The sequence below is a fragment of the Sander lucioperca genome, chromosome 7, assembly GCF_008315115.2.
Source record: "Sander lucioperca isolate FBNREF2018 chromosome 7, SLUC_FBN_1.2, whole genome shotgun sequence".
In the NCBI taxonomy this organism is placed as follows: domain Eukaryota; kingdom Metazoa; phylum Chordata; class Actinopteri; order Perciformes; family Percidae; genus Sander; species Sander lucioperca.
In genome coordinates, this window is record NC_050179.1 from 24373619 (window position 1) to 24400473 (window position 26855).

Below are 26855 nucleotides of genomic sequence, written 5' to 3' on the forward strand. Positions count from 1 at the left end.
GAAGCCAATTCATGTTGTGACATAAAGAGCCAAGGACCAAAACATTGCCTTAAAAGGAATTCTACCTTTTTTACATGGAACACATTTTAGGTCAACAGTAGGGCTGTGTATTGGCAAGAATCTGGCGATACGATACGTATCACACGATACACGGGTCACGATTCAATATATTGCAATATATTTCGATACTGTGCGTAAGGCGATATATTGGGATTTTTTTTAAAGTATAATTTTAGAAAAACTAATATTTTTAAAAAAACAAACACATGATGTGCACAAAAGTCAAAGAAGTTTACTTTAGGTAAACAATTCAGTACACAGAAAATCAAACTGCCAGTTTGGGATTGTGGTTCACAGGTTCTTAGTGAGCACATTTTGATATGCTAAAGTAGGCCAAAGTTCAGCCATAGCTGCATTGTTAGCTTCTAGCAAAAAGTCAGGCACTGTTAGGCATTGCTAGGCACTGTTAGGTACTGTTAGGCACTGTTAGGCAAGGACACTAGTGGTGCGTCTCAGCATAGCCATCTAGCGGTAGGGGGTTTAAACACAACATAAACGTGAACCACTGTCTTACATGAATATTTTTGCATGTAAACTTAAAAAAAAATCGATATTGCGTTTTTGAAAATCGATTTCGTATTGCTAAATAAAATATCGTGATACTCAAGTGTACAGATTTTTTTCCTTACACCCCTAGTCAACAAGGTGCTTGTCAAAATGAAATAAAATGTCTCCACTAACTGGTTCAATATTGGTGCCTCTACACTGATGGGTTTGATCAGAAAAAAAATGGGCTTGCTTTCGATTTCATTTTGCCTCTGGACTTTTGAACCTTGCAGATTTTTACTGGCTCTGATTAATATATAACTTAACTGGAGTACGTCAGAGGAAAAGCTTTTTTTTTTTCCCTTTCAAAATGAGTTCTGTGGCGATTGTCTTTCAATTATTATGTATGTATATGAATACCATTGTACTCTGTTCATTTGTATGTAAAGGGACATGTATGTATTTTAACTGATGCAGTGAGTATAATCACTGTCTTGAAAATTGTCCTGTTTTTGCTTATTTTTGTATATATGGCACAGATCCCTACTCTGTAGTTTTATTCCAATGTTCTTTCTGTTTCTCATAAATGAAATACTGCCTATCACTCTAAATTAATTTTTTAAAATCTAATTATTCTCTCTGTGCAGGGGACAGTTGAGTAGCAGTTCAAGAGGAGTTGTTACTAGTCAGACTGTTAAAGTACAATATCGACATTCATATTTCTACAGTGCTTTTTGTGTGACAATGTCCTGTTTTGCCCTGGATGAAGTGTATGTAAGTACAGTATGTACTGTTCATACCCCTCTACCGCTTGTATAGAATAGCATTTATTTTTTATACATGATAGATATATTATTACTGCTACTAATTTTGGGCTACACGTCATAGTTTTTTAAATTCATCCACAAAACCTGCTTTGTCACAGCATCCTGTCTCGTTGTTGCACTATACATCACTGTGGACAGATTGCTACTCATCCACTCCTGATCAGTAGCCAGTCATTGTGTTTGGACAGTGTTGTGAGTTTGGCTAATTCTTCAATAGAGCAGCCAGGGTTCAACAGTGCTGGGTTGAATGAATCATGTCTGCGTGTAATGGCGTGTGAGACTCCATCCTCCAGACTGTTTTGAACAGGCTCACTATTGCTAAGCTGTAGTCGCATCAAACGAACAAACAAAAATAAAAAACTTTGGTATTCTTTGTGTATAGTCGCTTTCCTTGGTTTTAAATGTAAACCTTGTGCATCCCTTTAAAACAGTTGCTCTTAAATCCTTAGAAGACACAAATGTCTGTCAAAAAAACTGCCATAAAATGATTTATTAATGTTATTTTCTACTTTCACTGAGTAGAAAATAACTTCAGTCTTGATCATAACTACCAAATATGGATTCAATTTCCGAATTTTAACCCTTTAAATGCCGGTTTGATTACATAATGCCACTACTCTTCCTGAATTTCTCTTCTGGGGATCAATGAATGATTATCTTATCTTCTTCTCCATAACAGCAGGGATGCAATGCTTGTCCAAACCAAACAAATTGCATGTATTTGCCTTAAAGGCTAACAGGAGAATTTAACTACAATTTTGAAGCCATGGTTCTAGACTGAAAGTTTTAATGGGTTTCAATGGGGACATTTTTGTCTGAGTGTCTATATTTTTGCTACCAAGTTTATTATAGACAAAAAACACATCCTTATCTTTGGATCTTTGTATACTGTATGGTAAAACTGAAGGGACAGCAGGGGGCGGCTGTAACCAGCCGTTCACGACCCGGAACTTTGATTTAGTTCATCTAATACTTGAAAATTTGAAAGAAAAATCTTGCTAAGCGTAAGCAGCAACCGCATTTCCAGAAATTACAACATTTTGATTTCAAAGTAAAAGCACTGTATCGCGCAAGGAATACAATTATGTATTGGTTGTCTAATGGTTTAAAGGTAAAATCTTACATATGCGCATATGAGTGAAATTAAATGCCATGAAATAAATAAATAGTGACAGTATATTTCTCAAGGAATATTTCCGTTAATATAATTTCACCCTTATATTAAAACACGCTGGACAAGATGGGTTTATTTTGAAAGTCATAACCGGAAACTATCTAAAGCTGGCTAGCTTGCCTCAAACCCTCGACTGAACGGCTCAAAACCAACCCGGAACATTTAAGTCAACTAATCATTCCTGAAAACGTATTGCAAGGAGTTTGCTCCAGTTTTCCGAGCAGTTCAAATGTTACGCTAAGAAAAGTCATTTCTGCGGACTGAGTTAGTTCTTTCTCAGGGGGGAAAAAGACAAATGTTTCTCGCTCCGACTGCGGCGGTTCCTGTGGGACTATAGCCCTCGACTTGTCTTTTCAAAGCAGGTAGGACCCAGTCAGGGAAAAGCTTCTTTCATAACCCTGTCCTGTATCTTGTCCTAAAGCTTTGGCAATAGTCATATGAGTTTGGAAGTAATAACTGTTAAACTTGTATTTGCATTTGTGCGTTTACTTCTAAGTTCAGTTAGCTTACACATAGTTTTGTGGTTCACTTAACGTTATACAACAGCACATGACTTTTTAAAAACTAGCTTACAGTGTTCAGCTGCACTTAAGTTACATGTATTTGTGTAAAACAGAACTGTATTATTGTAATAAACAGGTTATACCATTGTAAAATGTGCATGCTATATGAATATGAATGCATATTTTTTTTCTTTTTAAAAATACAAAGCCAGCCATCCACTAAATCCCAGTAGAAGCCTAAAGCCAGTCTTTCTCTTGTACTATTCCTCTATTTAAGATATAGGCTACTAGGTGTGTGTGTGTGTGTGTGTGTGTGTGTGTGTGTGTGTGTGTGTGTGTGTGTGTGCGCACCCTGTCAGGTTAGGAATTTCTGGCAGCTGAGAGCTTCCCCCTTCTCTCTCTCTCACACACACACACACACACACACACACACACACACACACACACACACTCACACACACTCTTCTATAGAGGGGAGGGGGTCTGTGAGTCCAGGGGGTCTGAGACACACTAGTGAGTCAGCAGGCTAACAAAAGGTCTGGGTTTAAGCTTAATCAGTCAACGTGCTCATAGAAGAATATATAGGCACTGATAGCTGCTGACAATGGTGGGCATTTCATATTTACACCTTTTGTAAGTCTAAGCTTATAAACCAGTCAGGATATTCTGTCATGGAGGGGAAGATCAGAATCTTACCTGTTCCATGTTAAGTAAAACTGGAAAAAGATTTTTTTTATAAAACATACCAAGGCTGCAACTATAGGGCTGGGTGATATGACGATACACTGTATATCGTCAAAACGATATAAAATGTATCATATTTTTCTATATCATTTCCATATAGACTCTTTACGTTTTGATCCTTGCATGTTAGATTCATTTTGCACTAAAGTTCTTAATAAAATGATTAATATAATTAAGTTCTGAGTATGAGTGCACTAGAGAGTGTGTGTACTGTGCATACTGACCTACAGGAAACCTCCATCCTTTCAGGTGGTAGAGAAGCAGAAGCGAACCATAGAGGCACTGTTATTCTACTATGGAGTATACAAAAATAAAAAAAAAGATTATTTTTTGGGCTTTTCCGCCTTTAATTTTGACAGGACAGCTAGGTGAGAAAGGGGGAAGACATGCAGGAAATCGTCACAGGTCGGATTCGAACCCTGGACCTCCGCGTCAAGGCATAAACCTCTCAGTATATGTGCGCCTGCTGTACCCACTGACCAACCCGGCCAAACCATGTGGTTATTTCAATTGGCTATTTATTTATTCAATTAAAACATGCTATATTGTAATATAAAGTGTTATCTAGATAGTAAATTACTTATTGGGAAGAAGATTTTGGCCATATCGCCCAATTTTAGCTGCAATTAACGATTGTAATAAGTATTTAATATTCTCATCTGAGAATTGTTTTATTGATTCATCCGTTTAGAGTTTGGTCCATAAACTGTCAGAAAATCTGAAAAATGAGAGTCCAAAGTGATGCCTTCAAAATACAGTATGTTGCATTGTCCAAACCTAGTACAAAAAAAACAAAGATATTCCATTTACTATCACAGAAAACTGAGAAAACCAGCAAATATTCACATTTGAGAAAATGGAACCAAGTACATTGTTGGCATTTTTGCTTAACATGTGATTTCAATAAAAATTCAAATAGCACTTTTGAAATAAAATTCAAATAGTATCCAATACATTTATTTAGATCAATAGCATTGAGAGTTTTATTTTCTGAATTCTAAAGGGTTACACTTTACTTGAAGGTATCTACATAAGAGTGACATGACACTGTCATGAACGTATTATAAACAAGTCATAAATGTTTATGACATAACGCTTCTGTCAGTAAGTGTCATTGGGTTTTTGTCATGTTAGGGTTAGGGTTAGGGTTCATGACATGACAGTGTCATGTCATTCTTATCTAGATACCTTCAAGTAAAGTGTTACCTTCTAAAGCCAACAGACACTTACAGAAAGTGCAGTTTTGGCTTCATCACAAACACAAACATGCATCGACAGGCACAGACATGGACAAACGCTTTCGGCGGTTAACCTCTATAGAGACGGAGATGAAAACCTCCCCTCTCTCATCTGCTGAGTTAAGAAAGGGAAATGTCAAACAGCTTCAACATTTTTACTGACCGGCATCTTTTCGGTTGAGTCTCGTGAGCTGAGGTGTACAACAAGCTCAGGGTGAGTTTGACAGTATTTAATAGTATGAAAATATCTTTTTATTTTTTTAAATCACGTTCATATTTGTACATTCTGGCTGGTGATGTTGCTGTTAGATGAAATTGGAAATTATTTTGCGCAAAGTGTTAAATGTTTTCACATTTTAGATGTCGTCTTATTTATTACTTTTAATATGTTGCATTACCAGCAAGATAATGTAATTTTGTTTTTGCAGTTGAGGAGACGAGCTATGGCTCAAAGCACTAGCTTAAGTTTATCCTTCGTCATGTTGTAATGATGGGGAATGTCAGCGCAGGCTGAGCAGTATCCAGTATTAGGAGTCCTGGAGCATGTACTGACAGGTCGTGATGAATGTAGACTTATAGTGCTTTGCCATCAGCCCGTGAAAATCCAGGCTAGTGGAAGTCTTCACTGAATGTTTTAGCTCTCTGCTTTGACTGGTCTGACTTTGGTCTGGACAAAAGTCTACTGACGTGTTCTTTTCAACAAGTGTAATTGCCTGGCTACATTTGTTACATTTTCCATTATTTTCCTATTGTATGATATAATTAACTACTTCAGGGTGTGAGTGCACTAGAGCAGTGTTTCTCAAATGGGGGTACATGTACCCCTAGGGGTACTTTGGAGGACTACAGGGGGTACGTGACATTTTTTGCAAAATGTTTTTCAGTTATAAGGCTGTAGTTAGTTCTACTGTCTTTTTCTGTCCAATTTTGTCGCTGTTTTTAAAGTTTGTCACCTTTTTTTGAAGGTTGTGTCGGTTGTTTTGACCTATTCTTGCCTTTCTTCCTTACTTTAAAAAAAAAAAAAAAAAAAAAACATTTCTGCTTTTTTCAAAGTTTTTGTCCCTTATTTGAATTTTTTGTCACTTTTTGCTGTCTACTATGTTTTTTTTCTCCAAAGTTTTTATTACTATTTTTGACCTTACTTCCTTCTTTCTACCGTCTTTTTTTGTCACCTTTTTCCAGGTGCAAGGCTGTTTTTTTGTAAATCTATCGCTGACATCGCTGTATTGTTCCTCTTTATATAGACTTTTTCTTTCTACCAAAAATTATTTGCGCTGGTTAGGGGGTACATGGCTTAAAAAACCTGTTCAAAGTGGGAACATTGTTGAAAAAAGTTTGAGAACCACTGCACTAGAGAATGTGTGTACTGTGGATACACTGACCTACAGGAAACCTGATACATGTTCTTACAACAAGTGCAACAGCAGCAAATCAATTGAATATTGATAGGGCTGGGCAATGTGAAGATATATATCATCAAAATGATATAAAAATGTCTGTCGTATATTTTTCTATATCGTTTCCAACACAGTGTCGAAAAACCCGATTGCAGATGGTAGAGAAGTTGGAGCAAACCATAGAGGGGCTGTTTTGCTACTATGGAGTAGCCTATATAAACATTTCAATTGGCTATTTTTTTATTGAATTACCAAAAAAACATGCTATATTGTAATATATATGATCAAGATAGGAAATGACCTATATCGATACAGGAGTTTGGCCATATTGCCCAGCCCTATGTATTGATATTTATGGTATTGTGATTTGAGGCTAGAAGACATTATTTGAAATAGTTGCTGTCTTTTATGTTTTGTTAAATTATTAGACCGGAAGTTGAGTCAATTAAAAAGTAAATGTTGGGCTCCCGGATAGCTCAGTTGGTAGAGCGGGCGCCCATATATAGAGGTTTACTCCTCGAAGCAGCGGGCCTGGGTTCGACTCCGACCTGCGGCCCTTTGCTGCATGTCATTCCCCCTCTCTCTCCCCTTTCATTTCTTCAGCTGTCCTGTCAAAAAGGCCTAAAAATGCCCCAAAAAATATTCTTAAAAAAAAAAAAAAAAAAAAGTAAATGTCTTTGTCTACTTGCCGGCGGTTGAGCGAGGCGGTAAGGGCGCTGGCGGCACGGAGGGGCGCCTTTCATTAGCATGTACTGCTCGTGCTGCAGTAGGGTTGCCGTGGTTACCGCATTACCGCATTGATGCAGTCAAGTCACGCCCACCACAGAGTCAAGCTTATCACCATGTGTCTTTTTCTTGCAAGCGTGTTACTGTCAACTAACAGTGTTCGGTAGCCAATAGTAGTTAGTTTTAAGGATGAGGGTTGTAGAAATATTTCTATAAACTAGATGTGTTATTCTCAGTATAAAAGTTTATAATATATGTGAGTTGTGTGTAGTCATGAGACGTGGATTCGGACACACAGATGGTTAGCTTAAGCTTTGATTACATTATAGTTCAGGAATGTGAAGTGTATGTTAGAAGCGTTTTTTTAGTACCAGACGGAGAGGTGGAACGGCAGGGGGTGGCTCTCGGGTCAGTGTGTGTGTGTGTGTGTGTGTGTGTGTGTGTGTGTGTGTGTGTGTGTGTGTGTGTGTGTGTGTGTGTGAGAACTGAAGAAATCTGCCCGGAGACAGAGGATGACGCCATCAAGGAAGATAAAAAGATAAAGGAATATGGTCAGACGGGGTTCACAATTTTGAGAGAAACTGAGTGGACCTGAACCCCGTATATTTTTGCCTGCAGTCAGGGAAACTTAGGATCTTTTTTGTGTGTGTGTTTTAACTTAAATGCTAGACTTCACTTAACTTGCTTAACTGAACTCTTCGTCTCAGATTGATCCTTGTGTTCTGGTAAACTTAAGTCCGATGTAAGAAGGCGCGGGAATTAATACATTGGAGTCAGCACCGCTGAAGAAAGGAAGCTACGTTAGTTTAGCTAACAGCTAATTTGGTTAACCGCTAGCTGAGACAGCATGTAATAACTTTAAAAGACCCTCAAAATAAAACCTGAAAATAACCGTTAAAATATATAACAGCTGTTACGTCAGCTGTAGCCTGCTTTTTCCCAGTATTTAGTTTGAGTTAACGTTATTTTAGACTGAATCAAGCTGTCAGCTAGCGGTTAGCCGAATTAGCTGTTAGCTAAACTAACGTTAGCTTCCCGGTGGAGGCTAACGGCAGAAGCCTGGAATCAATCGTGTTTCGTGCAGTGTCGTCAATCCTCGTAAAACAGGATTATCATTTTGGGCATGACAGATCGTGCAGCCAGCTCCCCCTCCTCACCAGCATGAGTTCCACCAATCAGAGGCATCACTGTGGGATTGTTCAGGATTGTGGGTAGTGGAGTACTTATCCAAGACATCGCGAATAAAAGACATTTATCTCAAAACAAGGTTGGTGCCCCATGAACTTTTTACATCTATATGAGCATATACAATCGCTTAGTCATGTCGTAGCTGGTTTTAAGTCTACCATCGACGGTTACGATTTTATGGCTTATGCTCCAATTTGTCAATGGAGAAATTGCATTGTATTGTTACTTCCGGAACCCGCTGTGGGCGGGACTGTTGAGCTCTATGTGTCGACTGAAATATTTTCCCTCTGTTGCTCCGAAACGGATGTAAAAATATCACACTTTCTCTGTAGTCTACCGTTAGCTAGCTACCGTAAATGTAGGCTACTTTTAAAATGCCATATTTTCCCTCTGGGCTCACCAAAATGGACGTAAAAGCATATTAACCATTCACTGCACGTGATCGCTAGAAAACATATTACATCTTTGATGTCATTTTTCAGTTTTTCAAGAATCGGTTTAGGAATCGGAATCGTTTTAAAAGTACCGGTTCGGCATCGGAGTCGTAAAAATCCAAACGATACCCCAGACCTAGGTGAGTGCCACTGGGCGGTAGTCATTCAGGCAGGCTGGTCTTGTTTTCTTGGACACAGGAATGGTGGTGGACTTGAAGCCTATGGGTATGACCCACTGACAGGTTGAATATCATTACCAGCGCTAGTTGGTCAGCACACAGTTTGAAGACCCGCACACTGATACTGTCAGGTCCTTCTGCTTTCTTGGCGTTTTTACATGCTTGAAAGCCCTCCTGATGTTAAACTCAGAAAGGAAGATGTGAGTGAGAGGTGCCCCCACCCATCCATTAACCTCTGCTTCCGCTGCCTGTTGGCTGCCGGAGTAGCCAACTACAACACCCTATGATGAAGCTGTTTCTATTTTCCCAGTGTACATTTCACTATTAATAACCACCTGTAAGGAATTGTTTAACCAAAACAAAGCTACCCCTCCTTTTAGTCTTTAGTGCAACCAAATCAATAATTTGGCTTCAGCTAATAGACACATGGGCTCAGTTTCACATTCGTCATTATACACCTCAGACAGATACTCTTAAAAACCCATACACAGTCTTTTTTTGTCACAAAGACATGCCATTACCCGGAGTTTGCCGTTGATTTTGCTGACTCATAAGCTGCCCCAGAACAAATCTACATTCACACCCAAATCTCTTCAAGATTAAGGCTGCAAACCCTTGTTATTTGTTGGAGGTAGGTCGGCCTTCAGCACCAGCACCAATGTAATGATTTCATTTCAGGACACCAGGGTTTCCTTGCCATCTCCAAAAAATGATCCAAAAACACACCTTATGCGATTGCATATTCTTGTAAAAATCAGCAGGACTACAGCCTTTAGTCAATCCCACTGTCGAAAGATTGTCCTCCCTGTTTTCATACATGCTTTGAAGGCCTTCTTTATCAGGAAAGATTCTGTCTCAGTGCGATTGAGGTGAGAAGACAGTATAGGCCTGTGGTTGTTTTGACAGCAGTGTTGCTTTGAAACCTGCCATCAACTGTAAGAGACTGGAGTTATGGTATGTAAACTATCCAAGAGATCTAGCAGAGGGTGGGGGTTATTAATCCCACCAAACGCAAGCAGGCACAACCTCGACCTATTTAATTTCACCGAGGGCTCATGAATGTGCAGAAATATTTAGATCCAACTGTATTGTTTCCATGTGCTGAGAGCGAGGGAGAGACGGAGAAGGACAAGGAAGGGGGAAGGGTTGGAAGCACAACTGCTTCTTCTGTATCCTCTGGGAATGCTGTCTGAAGGCTGAGGAGGAAGTGCGTATGATGTGTGTATGAGTTGGAAAAGGGGAGAAGAAAGATTGAAAAATCCGAAGTGCGTGTTCAGACAGAATTGAGCCCTCTCAGCATAACTCAATGCACTATAAATACACAGTGAAAGAGGAACAGAGTAAATAATATTGAAAATGATAGTTATGTTGACAGCCATGAGTCATTCATGAGACAACTGGGCTTGTCAGTCCAGCAGAGAGACTGCTCTTGGGTTGGTTAGTTTTCGCTTTATCACGTTTTAAAAAAATAACTCAATTAATATCCAGTTTGAAACGACAGCAACAGCCCACATAAAGCATCTCCATTGTCAAAATTGAAATCTTTGAACTGTAGATTACTGAAATGATCAATATCACCAGTTTATCACCAGTTTAGAGCTCAGATTTGCAGTCCATCCACAACATGTCAGTATGAAATTTAATGTGAAATTCAATCTTGGGACTTGTAGTCCCATCAGATACAAACTCAATCTCATTTTTGAGATCGACCACAATAAAACTTTTTAACACTTCATCACTGCGTGTTAGACAAGACTCATATACATCATACTGCACAAAGTGCAGCTTGCACAAACATAGGTATTTTACTTACATCTTCATAAGTACTATTTAAGTAGGTTGTACATTTTTATTTGCCACTTGTATATATGTTTGTACATTCTTTCCCTTGTATTTTTTTAAATTTTTATTTTTGAATAATTGAATAATTTTGAATTTTGTTCTTGTATTCTATCCTATTTATTATTTCTTGTATATTCTGTGTGTGTGATGTGTGTCTTATATTTTGCTGCTGTAGCACTGAAATTTCCCATTTTGGGATCAATAAAGTCTAATCTAATCTAATTTTGGTCACAGTTGCCTAAAGTTTATTTGGTTTGTTTACTGGTTTTATTCTTGTCTTGTGGCATTGTGTTTTCCGGTTATCCGTCTAACCGTCCTATTCATGTGAATGTGATATCTCGGGAACACCTTGAGCTAATTTTTTCAAATTTTGAACGTCCACTTGGACTCCAGGATGAACAGATTAGATTTTAGAGGTAAAAGGTCAAGGTCACTGTGACCTCATGTGTCCTATACTCGTGACCTTAATATCTCAGGAACGCCTTCAGGGAATGTCTTCACATTTGGCACAAAATGGCGGAGGGCCTCCGCTAACCGAGAACCCTGCGGTTGTATGCCTCCGCAAGGCGGTGACTCTAGTTTCTATCAGGTTCCAGCTTGTAAAGGTCATGACATTTTGATTAAGGAATATCTTCTATGTCTCTTTTATTATCAACAGCTAGAGAGTGGTGGAGTCGAGAGGTGCCAACATGCCTCAACAGAAGGACATAGTGAAGATAGCCATCCAGATGCCTGGGGCCTACCCCCAGCTCATACAACTGGACCAGGTAATGCACACACAGACCAAATATCCTCCCTTTTAAACTCACAATGCCTGTAAAAGGAGAATGAATCGTGTAATCTGTTGCTGGTTGGTATTATTATTTCAGTTCACCTCCTGGGCACTGCCAAGGGGCCCTTGAGCAAGGCACAGAGCCCCCCAACTGCTAGGGGCGCCTGTCTACGGGCAGCCCCCTCGCTCTGACTTCTCTCCATGCATGTATAGGTCCTGTTTGTGCATGCGTGGGTATTTCGGGCCTGTGTGTAATCTTAGTTCTCTCCGACAGTGAACTTACATGGGAGTTTCTTGCCAGATAGCGCCTCCTTTCAGACTGCTTCATTTGCTGAAATTGGTAACTCAAAGATCGCAAAAGTGATCTTAACCCTGACCTTCAAGGGATGTTCAGATATTTGACACAAGTCAAGTTTGTGAGTTTAATTAAGTTTAATAATTAATAATACCAATAATAATTAGGGCTGGGCGATATGGAGAAAATCAAATATCATGATATTTTTGACCAAATACCTCGATATCGATACCACAACGATATTGTAGTGTTGACTATTGGTGCTTTCACAAAATATTTACACAATGAGATTTTTGATAAATAATCATCAGTAATGTGCATATAATGACTAAATGGGTAGAAGCAAATAATAGAACAGTTACAACAGTCTGGTAAGTTCAGAAAATGACATAATTTTACTATAATGCAGTCTATAAAACCAGGAAAAGACAACACTTATGCCATAATACGATATTACGATATCCAAAATCTAAGACGATATCTAGTCTCATATCACGATATCGATATAATATTGATATATTGCCCAGCTCTAAGAATAATACATCTAGCTCCTTTAAGGGGACCCAAGGACACTTTACACATATTGGGCTCTATTTTATACCCGGCGCAAAGCAGAAAACAGCACAGCATCAACATCCAACATCATTGGTAGTTTCAGACCGACACAGTTGTCATTTTCACGCCCATGTTGTCTAAGTAGCAAATGTACTGTACTGTACTTCCTCCTTCTCAGTTAAATAGGTCATCTGTGCATTTGCTCATATGCTGTCAAACGGAGTTGTTGATGGGACAGAAGACTGGGAGACTATTTCGCTCACGAGTAGATCCTCAGCAAAAAAAACGCTCGCTTTTCTAATTTCTCGACTGCGCCGTTTAATTAGCAATGTGTCAGGTGTGCCTGGGAATGGGAGATAACACTCTGATTGGTTGAATTCATGTTAAACACAAAACACACCTATGATTTTGCCCCTTTGCACCTTTCTTTTGCACCCAGATTATGCGCCGTTTATCAAGCAAAAGTGGACTTACGCCATGCACTTTCAACCTTGCGCTATAGATCGTTAAAAAAGGGCCCATGGAGGAAGACAATTGGTAGTGATGCCAGGGCATGAATGTTAGCTCAGGATGGTAGTGTGAAGTATATTTAGGTATGAGAACAGTCAAACTGAAACTCACAACTCACAAGACTGCAGTGGTAGTAGTAGTAGTGCCTGAGAGGCTAAAGTCGGATCAAAATGATGACTCTGGCTCTTAAATTAGAATTTGTCCACGCTGTGGCATTGACGGCAGGTTGGGTGATATATCAATAAGAATACACCGCATACTGATTTAATATGCCTGGTGAAAGCAATTGTTTTAGTTCAGTAGCCTTTGCCATTTTTGGACATAAACATAAGTCTCCGTGTTCAACTTTCAGTAATTGTTTAGTAAAGAAGTTTTTAGAAGTTTCAACTTTTCACTTTGACTAAATGCGATTGTGGGGAAGTTTTCCATGTATTTCCCAGAAACTATGGGGAAGTTGTACTTCATTGTGCAAGACACGACACATGGGTAGTAGTTTAAACTGTATCCTAGACAGCAGGGGTGTGTGTCTCACATTCACATACTGTGCATCGCTTGAGAAGGTTTGAACAGAGAGAGAGAATGGATTCAACAGGTACTAAATAGGCTGGTCATTTCAACAGTTGGAAAATGCAGCACCACTGAAACTGGAATGAACACAGGTCCCAGGTCCACACACTTTTTTTAAGCCCTGATATCGAAACCAATATTTTCATGATGTTTTGTTGTAATATTCCTAAGAGCAGCACAACAATTGAGTATTCAGGAGTGTTGATTTGGCTGTGAATGCCCATTCTATTCTCCAAATGTTTTTATTTTTTTTTATTCTTCTATCACAACGAATCCTGTCAGCCCAGAAGATTCCCTCAGAACCTTCTCATTGGCCAAGCGGTCTCTACTATACTCCTCTGATTGGTCGACCTTCTTGGCTGCCACTAATAACAGAGCAGCCACTGGGTCTACCACAGAACCCAAAGACATTTTGATTGGTTTACCGCGGGGCTGCCCACTAATAGCAGGATAGCTGAGAGCCAGACATGGAAGTAGTCTGGCTTTTATTTACGCACTAAGAGAGATCTGGGCACTGAGGGTAACATTGTTCAGAAAGTGTTGGGGAGCTCTTGGATTTCCTCTTCTCAGCAAACACATTTTGCAGCCAGCGAGAATAGCTGTGGTACCGTGATCCCATAACCGTATGTCATTACTGAAGCATGTGTTCAGCTCCCTGGCAGAGAAAATACTTTGATACTAGAATCTGTGTCCTGTTGTTATGACCCACATGTACGCAGCAGGTGTTATTTTTTTATGTTGTGTGAATGTATTTGCATTTGTACTTTGTAGCTGACTATATGTTGTTTTGTTGTGTCTTTGTGCAGAAAAAGCCCCTGTCTGCTGTAATAAAGGAAGTGTGTGATGGGTAAGTTGATGATGATGAATCAGATGTTTTGCTGACTCTATGCTTTCTCTGTGGTAATGTTTGAGATCATTATCATTCAACTGTATGTATTACTGTGATATTTAGTGTGTGTATGTGTGTGTGTGTGTGTGTGTGTGTTTGTGTTTGTGTAGCTGGAATCTGCCAGGTCCTGAAAACTATGCTCTGCAGTATGCTGATGGAGTGCAGATGTACATCACTGAATCGGTGAGTCACATTTATGTGCAAATCAATACAATTATTTATCTACATGAGGGTCATTATATATTATACCTTTACATTATGTCGGAATTTGAAAAAAAAAAAATGTCCGAACAGCAGACAACTCCTCTCTTGAGGACAAGTTCTTCTGGTGCATCTCCAGTCTCTCTCTTTCTTCATCCATCGCTCTTCTCTGTTCTTGAATGTGCAGAAGCTATGGAGACTCTCCAGCTGTTAACAGGCTGTTATGCTACCTGGCTAGCTAGCAGCTATAACGTTACCCACGTTCAGTGGGGTACATTTGTAAATGTACAATTATTAGTGTTAAAAATTGTTTATGTGTCACAAATTGTTTATTTACCCTGTTAAAGTGAGTTAGTTGTGTAAAAAGCCTAGAGTTTGGCACGTGACGATTTTTTTGACGAGAGGGTGAAGCTGAAAAGGATGAAGCGGCCAAGTCAGTGTTGTGTATGGTTGCAATGGCGCTGCGCTTAGCTAGCTAAACACTCAAGAGGGAAACTTGCCAATTTTCAACTCTCAAACGCGGACCTCTGGGTATTGGTGCCAATTATCTGCTTCTGTACCACAGTACAGAAAAATCAGCAGACTTTCTCTTAAAGGAACACGCCGTCTTATTGGGACTTTGTCTTATTCCCCGTATCCCCCAGAGTTAAACAAGTCGATACATACCCTTCTCATCTCCGTGCGTGTCGTAACTCTGTCTGACGCCCCCACCGCTAGCCTAGCTTAGCACAAATCCTGGAGGTAACCTGCTCCAACTAGCCTACTGCTCCCAATAAGTGACAAAATAACGTCAGCATTTTCCTATTTACATGTTGTGATTTGTATAGTCACAGCGTGTACAAATAACAAGGTCACATGAGACACAGCCGTCTTCTAACTATATACATACTGGGAACTATATTCTCAGAAGGCGAAGCACTGCTACTTCTGTTACTTGGGCGGAGTGATTTTCTCGCAGCACCTGAGAAGCCTTGGTGAGGAGCAGAGAGTAACAACGGTGCTTTTCAGGTGTTGCGCTAATCACTCCGCCCAAGTAGCAGTGCTTCGCCTTCTGTGGAGAATAGTTCCCAGTTTGTATACAGTTAGAAGACGGCTGTGTCTCATGTGACCTTGTTATTTGTACACGTTGTAACTATACAAATCACAACATGTAAATAGGAACATGTTGGCGTTATTTTGTCACTTATTGGGAGCAGTAGGCTAGATGGAACCGGTTACCTCCAGGATCTGTGCTAACCAGACTAGCGGTGGGTGCGTCAGACAGAGTTACGACACGCACGGCGATGAGAAGGGTATGTATGGACTTATCTAACTCTGGGGGATACGGCGAATAAACTAAAGTCCCAATAAATCGGCATGTTCTTTTAAGTTGCAGCTAATGCTAGCTAGCTAGCCTTGGTTGGCAAGGTGCTACCAAACGCTGAACAAGACATTTTTAGGCAACCAAAATGTTCCAGTCAACCTTGAAAACCCACAGTGAGAGTCAACACACAACACGACGACACCCAATAACAAGTTCACAGCTTTTTAACATACAAAGTGCCATGGATATGGATTGTTAGCCTCTATCATGATTGACAGGTCGGCGCGTAGACGCGCCCTAAAGATATTAATCAAAGAATAACAACTCTGTCCGCTTTTGTATTTCCCTCGAGTCCAAAAGTGCATGGAATTACTTGTCTTAAGATGAAGCCCAGGTCACACAATGTCAACATCAGCAAAGGAAAGGAAGAGAGGCAGAAAACGAGAAAAGCAGCAGGAGGTGCAGAGCTTGCTGTCTTTCTGCAGTTTACACAAAAAACAGTTTTACATTTCTCTCTATTTCACTAACCAGTAAGTAGAGTATTAGCACTAATTAGTCATAGCTTTTTCTGCAGTTTATAGCTGACTATATTTGTCCTAGTGTTAGTTTGTTTATGGGTTACTGTGTGAATAGGTACTGTATATATGTGTGTGTGTGTGTGTGTGTTTGTGTGTGTGTGTGTGTGTGTGTGTGTGTGTGGCTGTGTGTGTGTGTGTGTGTGTGGCTGTGTGGGTGTGTGTGGCTAACTTATTTGTATCCATGTATGTCTGACTTCGTCTACCTTGTGGTTGATATGCCAGCAGTGTATTTTAGTTTTCCGCAGTTTTAAAAAACTTTTTTTCTCTGCATGTGTGTGTGTGTGTGTGTGTGTGTGTGTGTGTGTCTGTCTGTCTGTCTGTCTGTCTGTTTGTTTGTGTGTTGTAGAATCGTCTGGACATTAAGAATGGCTGCATTCTGCGTCTGACCAAGGCACCGGTGAGTCTGCATCAACCAGGCTCTCAGCCACGCTACTCTTGCACCTCCCTCTTCTCACATTCCTCAAGCCCTCTGTCTCTCATTCTGTCACTGGCTCGTTACTCCTTCATTTATTCTGCATGCAGCAAATTTACAGAATCCGCTGCATGCACAGACAGTAGAACTGGTCAGCACCGATCTGTCACTGCCATTACAAGTAGCTGAGTTTAAAAGAGCAACAGTATAATTTGAACAACTAGAAAAGGACACAATTGTTGAGTAGGGTGTGTGTTTTGTTGATGCTGGTGAACGCAGGGACGCTGTGCAGAAGACTTGTACAAGGGCATCCAGAGCTCAGACGCGGGCGTTCGCTGCGATTCGCTGAAGGAACTGGCGAGCGTTTCCACAGACGTGACCTTTGCTCAGGAGTTCATCAGCCGAGACGGACACCTCTTATTGGTCAAGATAGTAGAGGACTGTAATGAGTAAGTACTTTACTACTTGTCATTGCATGTGTGTGTGGGTACAAAATACTTGTTTTTCTATCTGTGTGTGTAAGTGTGCATAATATTTCTTTGTGTGTCTGTGTCATTCAGGAGTAATGTGATCATGACCCACACACTGACAGGCTTCATGGAACTAATGGATCATGGGATAGTTTCATGGGAGAACCTCTCGTCTGTCTTCATCAAGAAGGTGCTGTAACTTGTGCTGTCTGTCTGTCGTTACCACTGACTGTAGCTGCACACTGTCTCACTATTCTTCCTGCTCTCCATCCCTTCTTTCCTCCTCTCCTTCAGATTGCCAGCTTTGTCAACGCAAAGCCGACCGATGCATCAATACAGCAGGTGTCTTTGGACATCCTGGAGAGCATGGTGCTGAGCAGCTCCAACCTCTTCCTGCAAGTCAAACTGGAAGTCACTATGGAAAGGCTCATCGCTCACCTCCAGGTGTAAGTAACCGATAGATATGGACTGACTCTTAAATGTAGAATATTTTCATGTTCTGCTGCTTGGGTATCCCAATCAAAACAATACCAAAACACGGAGCATTGATATCATTGCCGTCAGTTTCTCTCGATTAGGATTCCTTTAGTGTTCATCGTTCGGGAGTTTTTTTTTTCCAGGAGCCAAATTATCCGCATGTGAGCGGAACGGGAGGATTTTGGATGGAGCGCAGAGTGGATTTTTAGAAAGTTGGAGCTTCGCCTTATCTCCCGCTCCATCCTGCTCCAATTTCGCTTCAGTACCGCTCACACCATGAGTACGAAGCATGCCCGAGCCCGTCTCTGTGTTACTCGCTTGATATTGAGCAGAGAATCCTGAAGCGGCTTTGAGCGGCAGAGCGGAGGGAACAAATGAGCAGAAACTCTCACCGCTCACATGCTCTGTCGACAGGCGACCAAACATAACAAACCATTACCTTGAATATTAAGATTGTTCTGGGTTTGAACACTCAACAGAATATATAACTTAATATATAACATAGGTCTAGTCGTTTGTAAACATTTTAATGCAGAAATTCTACATATTATGTCTTTAAAAGCCAATCATAAACTCATTGAATCTTTGAATGTGTGCTACCACACCTGCTTGATATATGAATACTTTCTGTTACAACTTTGATTATGCCATCAAAGTTATGACACTGATTCTTAGACATAAGTATAATGTAATGTAAAAACCCCACATAGCATTTTGCAGAAAATCTCCTGTATTGCTTTATTAAAAAACAGGGCGCTGTTCTTCCAGAACAAACCACGGTCAGACGGATGGAAAACATCCCATACAATGTTCAGCAAAGTTAAAGAGAAAACAAACTCTGACAGTGACACATCTGTGGGGCAGTAGGGTGGGGCGGTGATAAGTGGCAGCATTGTCTTTTTAACAGGAAGTTATTAAATAAAACTAGTGCTGATAATACTACTGTCTCTGCCATTTATCACACCTGGATTTCACAATTAGACGGAATGTGTTAATGTGAGAATGGAAACCCTTTAAAACATCCTTTTAATCTCTACCTGTTTTCCTTTCTATACGCACCTTGTCATGCAGCCATTGAATGTTTAAATTATGTGTTTGTCTCACTTTTGTCTTTCTCCTCTCTGACTGATTTTAGGACGAATCAGCAGATACAGACCAAAGCCATGGCCCTATTAATGGCACTACTACAAACAGCCGCTGACTCAGACAGACAGGTGCTGCCGCGGTCCGTTTTTTACTTTCTAACCCACATTGCACCAACTTCCTCTTCTCATAGCTGTTCAATGTTCCACGCATGCAGACCAGTAGGTATTTAGTTAGTTTCAGGGCCTTCCTGAATGTCTGTTGCCTGCAGCTGTTAATCGGTATGCACTGTGCATACTTAGCTGATGTTTTTCATATTCAGTCATCATAACTCTTTACTATGGTGCATTCTTGCAGTGATGGCAAGCTTTTGTATCCCAGGCTGAGAGTGGCTGCATGTGACTTGGGGTGAAGGGCGGTTATTTGCACCAGCAGGCCATTTTTGTACATGCGAGTCAGAATCCTGCGGGCGCCACTTCTTACAGACAGCTGGAAATGACCCATCTATCTCATTCTGTCTGGTCATCTCAGCTTTTCTGTAAACAGTCGAGGCTTTCTCTCCCTCTGTTCTGTTCCTGCTCCTCTCTCATTGTAGAGAAACAGTTCCTTCATTCAGCCCTCAGTCTCCTTTCTCTCAGACTCTCTTTGTTACACGTCCTCCTTTTTACAGTAGGTCAACAAATCCACCCTTCTTATCAGCAAATTAGCTCTGACCAAAACGAGGCTGGGCTAGAGATGCATGTACCAGCAAGTGATGATTTTGGCACAGAGGTCAAAGTCCCTCACACTAACCCTTGTCCCGCCCACTAATTAGTCACTGGCACTCTATCGCCACCCCATGATAGAAACATGTAATTGCACCCCAGTAACACATTTAACTTATCCTCACTATGTTCCTCTGTTCCTTTGTCTTTTGTTTCCCAGGACATGTTTGCATTCCTGAATAAGAAGAATCTCCGTCAGTATATCTATAAGGTAAAGTATCTCCCTATTTACATTTCACATAATTTTCTATAGCTCAGTGAAATTATGATGAAAGAAGACCGTATTGTAAGGGAAATTGTGTATTTGTTGCAGAACATCATCCATAGTTCTGGTTCCGTCCAGGACGAGATGGCCCACTACCTCTATGTCTTACAGTCAGTTACCTTAAATCACCTGGAGCCTCGCATGAGGACGCCTCTGGACTGTTACAGCCAGGTGAGCTATAACATGACGAGTCAAACTCAGAGTGAAAACATCTGCTGCTGGTTAACGTATTTTCCACTGACTCCAAACATCATTTTAGGTATTAGTATTTAAATCTATTGATGCAGGATACTACATTGATATATCAGTATTTTCTGAGTAGATTTTTGTTGGACATAATTTAACGTTAGTCCATCTAAATGTCAATATATTTGAGCACTATTTAGTTGTAGCCTACATATTTTCCAGTATAACGTGATGATGGTCGAGTTGAGAATGTATCAGCAGTCAGGTAAAAGTCTTTTTAAGATCAGTTTTTATTATTATTTTTCCATTTCAAACATACAGAACAGACAAACACACTTGAACAAGAACAAGTACCCACTCCCACCCTCCGCAGTCTCGAGGAAAAGAAAAAACAAAACTAACAAATAAACAAAAACAGAGATCACACCTTGCCTAGTCGCTCTCCTCTAGTTCTTGTGATGCTGAGGTCATTAGGACTGATACTTGTGCTGCTGCGCCTTTCCATCGGTCTGTAGTTGATGACTTGGTTTTGTTAATCTTTGCTGTAGAGAGCTCAAGTATAACTATGTCCAGAAAATACGTCAACCACTGTTTTATACAAAGAGAGTGGAGCCAGCGTTGAGCTATCATTTTCTTGGTCGCGGTTGAGCCGGCTAGCCAAATTTTCTTCTGTCTCCCAAGCAAGTGTAATTTAGAGTCATCATTAAGTAACAGAACAATCGGGTCAGTAGGAATTCAACATCCTATCACATAGGTAAAAGTCTTTTGAAAATCTGTCTAATCGCAGTTGCAGCAGTACCAACAGTAACATACAAGGAGCAAAAATCAAAGTGTATCTTCGCAAATCAATGATCATAATTTTTTTTTGAAATCATCTCTGTCTGAAGTTATATAATTAGGCATAAGGTCTCCTGTAGGTTTAATCTTGGGGTTAAGGCAAAGATTAGGTTAATTAGTAGCTTATCCAAAACCGACGGCTCAATGTGAGCCGACAAGAACACGTGTGACGCAGGACGCCAGGCACCGCCCCCGGGTGAAAATGTTTAGGAGGTCCCCTTCCTTCGTAGTACTATTATCTTCAGTCCTGTCATTGAAGCATGTACACTTTGTGAAAAGACAAGTGTGAGCTCAGTACCAGTCTTCTCACACCTACTTATCTGTGCACTACATCCTGTTAAATAGATGTGCAATATAAATGTAAATATATATTCAACTGTTGTATATTGGTCATAATTTATTCAGCCATAATAACACTCTGTATAGTTGCACATACTGTACCTTGTTGTGCATACATACTGTACCTACCAAATCATGACCCAGTTACTCAAGATAATCCACAGAACTGGTTTTGAGCAGTTTCATGTAGGAACTACTTTCTTTCTACCGAACTACACAGAAGGAAGCGTACTTATTTAGCATATTTTTGATTTTGGGGTGAACTGTCCCCATTTAAAATACCAATGCTTATTTTATTATCACTCCAGTCAGATGTCTGTAACAAAATAACAGTTTGCAATAAATGAACACTCAAAGATGTCCACTCAACATCCATCTCCGTGGTAAACATCTACCTTTTATCTGCCTCCCCCCATGCAGGAGCAGAGAGACATCCTTCACGGTTTGCGGCAGGCAGCGTTTGAGACGGAAAGCGACAACAGCCTGAGCCACGAGAGACGGCGCTCGCTCTGCGCCAAAGAGTTCAAGAAGTTAGGCTTCTCTGTAAGTGACTGCTTTCAGATGTTATTTAGTAATGTTTCTGTTCACTGTGATTATTATTATTATTATTATTAATACTCCTACTTTTCATGTTCATATTACTGTGATTGATATTGTCTTTGATCATTTCAGAACAATAGTAATCCTGGTCAGGACTTGGTGCGAACGCCTCCTGGGCTTCTCGCTTTGGACACCATGTATTATTTTGCTGCACGCTATCCTGATGCCTACAGCAGGGTGAGCATGATTGGTCTGCTGTTAATTTGACGATTTGAAGAGTTTATAATAAAACATTTCTCAAAACATTTTCAGACTTTGGCATGATCTCATGTAGCTCATACATGTTTCAGTTCAAAAATGTTGAAGCTGCAGTAGGCAGGAAGCTAACAAACCACCAGAATTTGAAGTGGAGTGAGACCTCTTCCTTCAGCTCTCCCCCTCGCCTCTCTGTCCAGCCGCTCCCATCAGGCAAGCACGAGCATATGCAGCGGCTTCATAAGAGTACTAGTCATTCATTTCATCCCGATGCCGTTTTGAGATGGCGTACTGCGATTCAAGGCTCTAGCTAGCTACAGAAACATGAACTTGAATCAGCCTCAGCCGTGAGCCTTTGTCCACAAGGAGACGTGTGTGAGAGGAAATGCAGACATGGCAAATGAGCCGGTGTTCATGCTAGGCTAAAGGCTAACCCCAGGACTGTTTTCACAGAAAATGTCCACTCCCTGTACAATAAACTGGACCCCATTTTTACACCGTTTTTTTCCTCTATGTACAGTACTGTGCTGTATATAGATGGATGACAATAAAGTCTCTTATCTAATAGTTTAGCCTTGAATTAGCTGCAGCTGCGAACCTTTGGCTATGGTTAGCAGAACTTTCACTAAAGGAACGTGCATGCGCATCTGCATTTGCAGAACAGCCAATAGGAACTCTCTCTCTGAAATGACCTCTGTATTGGGCGAAGTCTCTCGTCATGGTCGAGATTTTCTAAAGCCTAAAAACAGAGCCGAGGAGGAGGTGCAAAAGTCTAGTTTTTCTCAGACCACTTGAATAACAGCATGCTGAAAGATTATTATCGAATTTCTGCCCAAGTTTAAACAATTAAACTGCCTACCCCAGCTTTAAGGAACCGTCATAAAATTGCATATTGCCACATTGTTTTTGTCTGTGTAAGCTCTATTGCACAGGCTTCGCTTTATGATCAACGAAAAAATAAATTTGTGATGTTTACAAGACAATGTTACATTTTTCTGTCTCCCAGTTTGTCCTGGAGAATAGCAGTAGGGAAGACAAACATGAGTGTCCATTCGCCAGGAGCAGCATCCAGCTCACACTCATCCTGTGTGAAATCCTTCGTATCGGAGAGCCCCGTAAGTTGACCTCTAACCGGCAGTATAAGTGCCATCACTTTGTCTGTACCCTTTGACTGTAACAACTGATAATCTTGTATTGATTTGCTTTTTGGCCTCCATCTTCCCCAGCCTCAGAGACAAGATCTGACTACCACCCCATCTTCTTCAGTCAGGATCGGTTGATGGAGGAGCTGTTCTGTGTCTGCATCCAGCTGCTCAACAAGACCTGGAAAGAGATGAGAGCCACACAGGAGGACTTTGACAAGGTGCAATAACATAACATGGCATGGTATGGCACGGCATGGGTTTCTTCATAAACCTAGCAAAAACTATTGTGCCATGCAGGAGGAGCTTAAAACTCTAAATTTAGCTTTCTTTTCACTTTAAAAGAATAGTTCAACCTTTCAGGAAATGCATTCAGAGTTTGATGAAAGAGTGGTATTAATCTTCTTGTGTAACTCTCAGTAAGAAAGCAAATAAGCATATTCCCAAAAAGAAACACTATTTTTTGAAGGATTCTGTATAATTGAAAAGATCCAGAGCTGTGTTTTTTTTGGCCCCAACACCATCTCAACCCCTATCTATTTATGATCATACTGATATTTACAGTTTTGAGGCACATCTCAGTACATACTGTAAATGCTCTGAAAGGGGTGGACTACATTCCAATTGTACTGTAGCCATATATGTCTCCATGTCTACTTGGGAAAATCTAATAAAGACCCAGCAGGAGGAATGCTGAGTTAAAAGGCAGATGACTCAATTTGTATGTAATGCAAGCTGTGTTTTCTACACGTAGTTTTTGCAACGTAGTCCACTGATTACAGTCGCTACACTGACAAATAACTGTTGAAACGCATGGCTAGCATGGCTCAATGGCACATTAACTGTCGCTGTGTGTGTAAAAAGATGACACAGGGTATTTCAGATCCAGGCCCACCATTGCCAGAACCAGCCTGTTTACTGCAAATCTTGCAAACAAATCCTGTGACATAGCAACGCTGTGCTTCTCATCGAGTACCTGAACTCATTTGCGGCAGGCCCAAGCACAAATACACTTCCATAAATGATGATATAATGTTGAATTTGGTCATTGCCTTGTTCAGTATGCACTCCCTGTTTCACTTCTTCAATGCATGATGTTTGTCAGCAGTCATTACCTCATTCTGTGATCCTTGATTTGTCGATTATCTTGCACAGTAAATCGTGATCCAACTGACAACAAGCCTCAGCACCTCTGAGTGAGATGTCTTTCATCTCACACACATCATTACATGCATTACAGCATTTAACAAGATAAATCAAGCCCACCTTGAGTTATGCTAATGAATTACAAAGGTTTTCAAACAGATTTAAATTTAACAAAAGGGCAAGCTCCTCCAGACACAGAGTTGAGCTTAAATGAGAGCCCTTTTAAAATAATCTTTTATGGTGGATTTGTGTAAGTTTGTACTTTTGTGACTTTGTATAGGTTCATTCTTATGCTAACCATCCCCGACCTGCCCCCACAGAAAGAGTTGACCCTGCGTTAACTTTAGGAACACACGCACGCGCACACACACACACACACACACACACACACACACACACACCATACAACCACAATGTAGTACTTGTACTATGGTAATAGGTTGAGCCAAGCAGCAGGATCTTGTCTGGGAGAAATATTGAGAATCCAGCTGTCCTGAAAGGGAAAGTGGTAGAGCTTTTTGTCCCGAGCCGCATTTCAACATCACGCACAACCGTCTGTCATCAATAAATTGCTCATAAAACTCGGTGACCCTTTGGCCTTTCAGGAGCGGGCCAGTGTCCTGAGCGCCAGGCCAGCAGACTAGGCCTTTTGTTTTTGACCACGGCTCCTACCCAGGGTGCTTTGGGGCAAGGACAAAGGGGCATTAGGTGGACAAAGAGAAGCGTGGTGGGCGGCAGAAACAGAGGGAGAAGGAAACAAGGAAAACAAAGCGCCCAGGGAATGAGCAGTAATTACACAACAACAGAGGGAACGTAAAACCTCTGGAAACAATATGAGAGTGAGAGAATGAGAGGGTTGGACTGGAGGGAGCCAAGTGGAAGAGAAGCCAAAGAAAAAGAGAGGTGCTGGTGGTGCATGTGATATCACACATTTAGATTTCGTTACTTAGATTATGAATTGGAAGTATTGCTGTTTGAGTGAGACCCATCCCTACCTCCAATCACGTGAATGGATTTGTGTAGCTGTGATAACGGTCGTCATCCTCAAATGCACACACACGCACGCACGCACGCACACACACACACACACACACACATTTAGCATACATGCACATGCTGCAGGGTTTTAGGGAACAGAGACAGCTGCCATCATCGCTCCCATTGGCCAGTTCAGCTAAATGACAGAGGGGCCGGGCTGTACAGGCAGGAGGGGGTGGGGGGGTGTGCATGTGTGTGAGAGTATCAGGGTGTCTGTTTACAAAACACCCAAAGGCCTGCACCTCTGCTGTCATGTAGGTTATCTCCGTCTCTCTCTCTCTCTCTCCCTCACTTTCACCGCTTGTCATCCCCGTCACTCTTCTCTGATTTTTAACGACGGGTGGAGATCAAATTTGGGATTTAAATATCTGTCAAAATAGTCTGCCCTGAAGGAATAAAAGATGGAGGTAAGGTTGCTTTTAGTTTTGTTTCTCGGTGGGAATGTGCGTTGGGCAGTTTGTTGTTCGTTTGTTATAAATTGATTTATTTAATTGGGCTGTCGATGCAAAATGTTTCAATGATTTTTCATCCATACTCCAAACTGTTATAAGGGCGAGACGTAACAACAGAAATGATTCATAGCATGAGAGTTGGGATGACACAACAGTATGAAGTGGCTGTCTGAAGCTTGTGTCATGTGAAAGTTGCTGGACAGCGAGGTTATTTTGGTTCAGGGGGCTTGAGCAGGGAGACGCAGTGTGAAACTCTAGTCGCTTGTTTTGTGTCCCAGCATGTTCACACAATATAAAATGACCGTCTGCACCAGACGGATAGCCTCGGCCCTTCTCTGTGGTTCGGTCACGTTAAAAATCCTTGTTGGATTGTCCTGAGATTGAAATTTCTGCATTTGATTTAATGTATGCAACGTATGGAAATTGGTTGTTAGCAGAACCTTTGTTGTAGCGAACAGTTATTTGTATAACAGCCCATAATTGAGTGGAGAGTCTGGACAGAGCTGTACTGAATGGGTCAAATTACACTTTAGGACTGATTGTTCACAATCAGTGGAATTGGGTGTGAACAGGAGTGATGTAGGTCAGCAGAGCGTGTGTCAAAGAAGTGGGAGATGGACAAATAGTGCTAATGGAGTCAGCTTGGTCTCGTAGCGCTATAGATTTCAATATAGATTTTCCACTATTTACAACTGTGGCACGTACAACTGAAGGGAGCTATAGATTTCACACATATGCATGCACTGTTTGACCAAGTGCCCTGAGCTCTTGTTTCAGGGTAACCGGGGTCACCCCCTGTCCCTTTCTGTTAGCTTTAGTTTAACAAGTCATGCGGAATGCACATACACACCCAATGTCAAATAACCACCCAGTTTTTGCATCATTGATTGTACTAATTCAGCATGGTTGGTATGAGGGTGTTGGGGGTTATGTTGCAGATAATTGGGTTAATAAAGAGCGCGCTGATCAATGGCTGAGATG

General features: G+C 40.9%; 1 protein-coding gene across 4 annotated transcripts in view; it reads left to right on the forward strand.

Annotated features, from left to right (window-relative positions):
* Positions 1 to 2664: 2664 nt before the first annotated feature.
* The window catches only part of elmo3 (engulfment and cell motility 3), a 30383-nt gene continuing 6192 nt past the window's right edge, over positions 2665 to 26855 (forward strand). For 2 of the 4 annotated variants that reach the window (XM_031303851.2, XM_036002752.1), the window contains exons 1-15: positions 2665 to 2909; positions 11457 to 11565; positions 14304 to 14344; positions 14497 to 14569; positions 16815 to 16865; positions 17160 to 17329; positions 17441 to 17540; positions 17645 to 17796; positions 18963 to 19041; positions 19835 to 19885; positions 19988 to 20110; positions 21722 to 21844; positions 21974 to 22078; positions 23103 to 23211; positions 23323 to 23459. In XM_031303851.2, coding sequence (XP_031159711.1) covers positions 11488 to 11565; positions 14304 to 14344; positions 14497 to 14569; positions 16815 to 16865; positions 17160 to 17329; positions 17441 to 17540; positions 17645 to 17796; positions 18963 to 19041; positions 19835 to 19885; positions 19988 to 20110; positions 21722 to 21844; positions 21974 to 22078; positions 23103 to 23211; positions 23323 to 23459 — 1392 coding nt within the window. In that variant the 5' untranslated portion in view covers positions 2665 to 2909; positions 11457 to 11487. Of the gene's footprint in view, positions 2910 to 5144; positions 5247 to 11456; positions 11566 to 14303; positions 14345 to 14496; positions 14570 to 16814; positions 16866 to 17159; positions 17330 to 17440; positions 17541 to 17644; positions 17797 to 18962; positions 19042 to 19834; positions 19886 to 19987; positions 20111 to 21721; positions 21845 to 21973; positions 22079 to 23102; positions 23212 to 23322; positions 23460 to 25612; positions 25830 to 26855 lie in introns of those variants that run through there. The other 2 variants (XM_036002753.1, XM_036002754.1) reach the window with 2 other exon arrangements.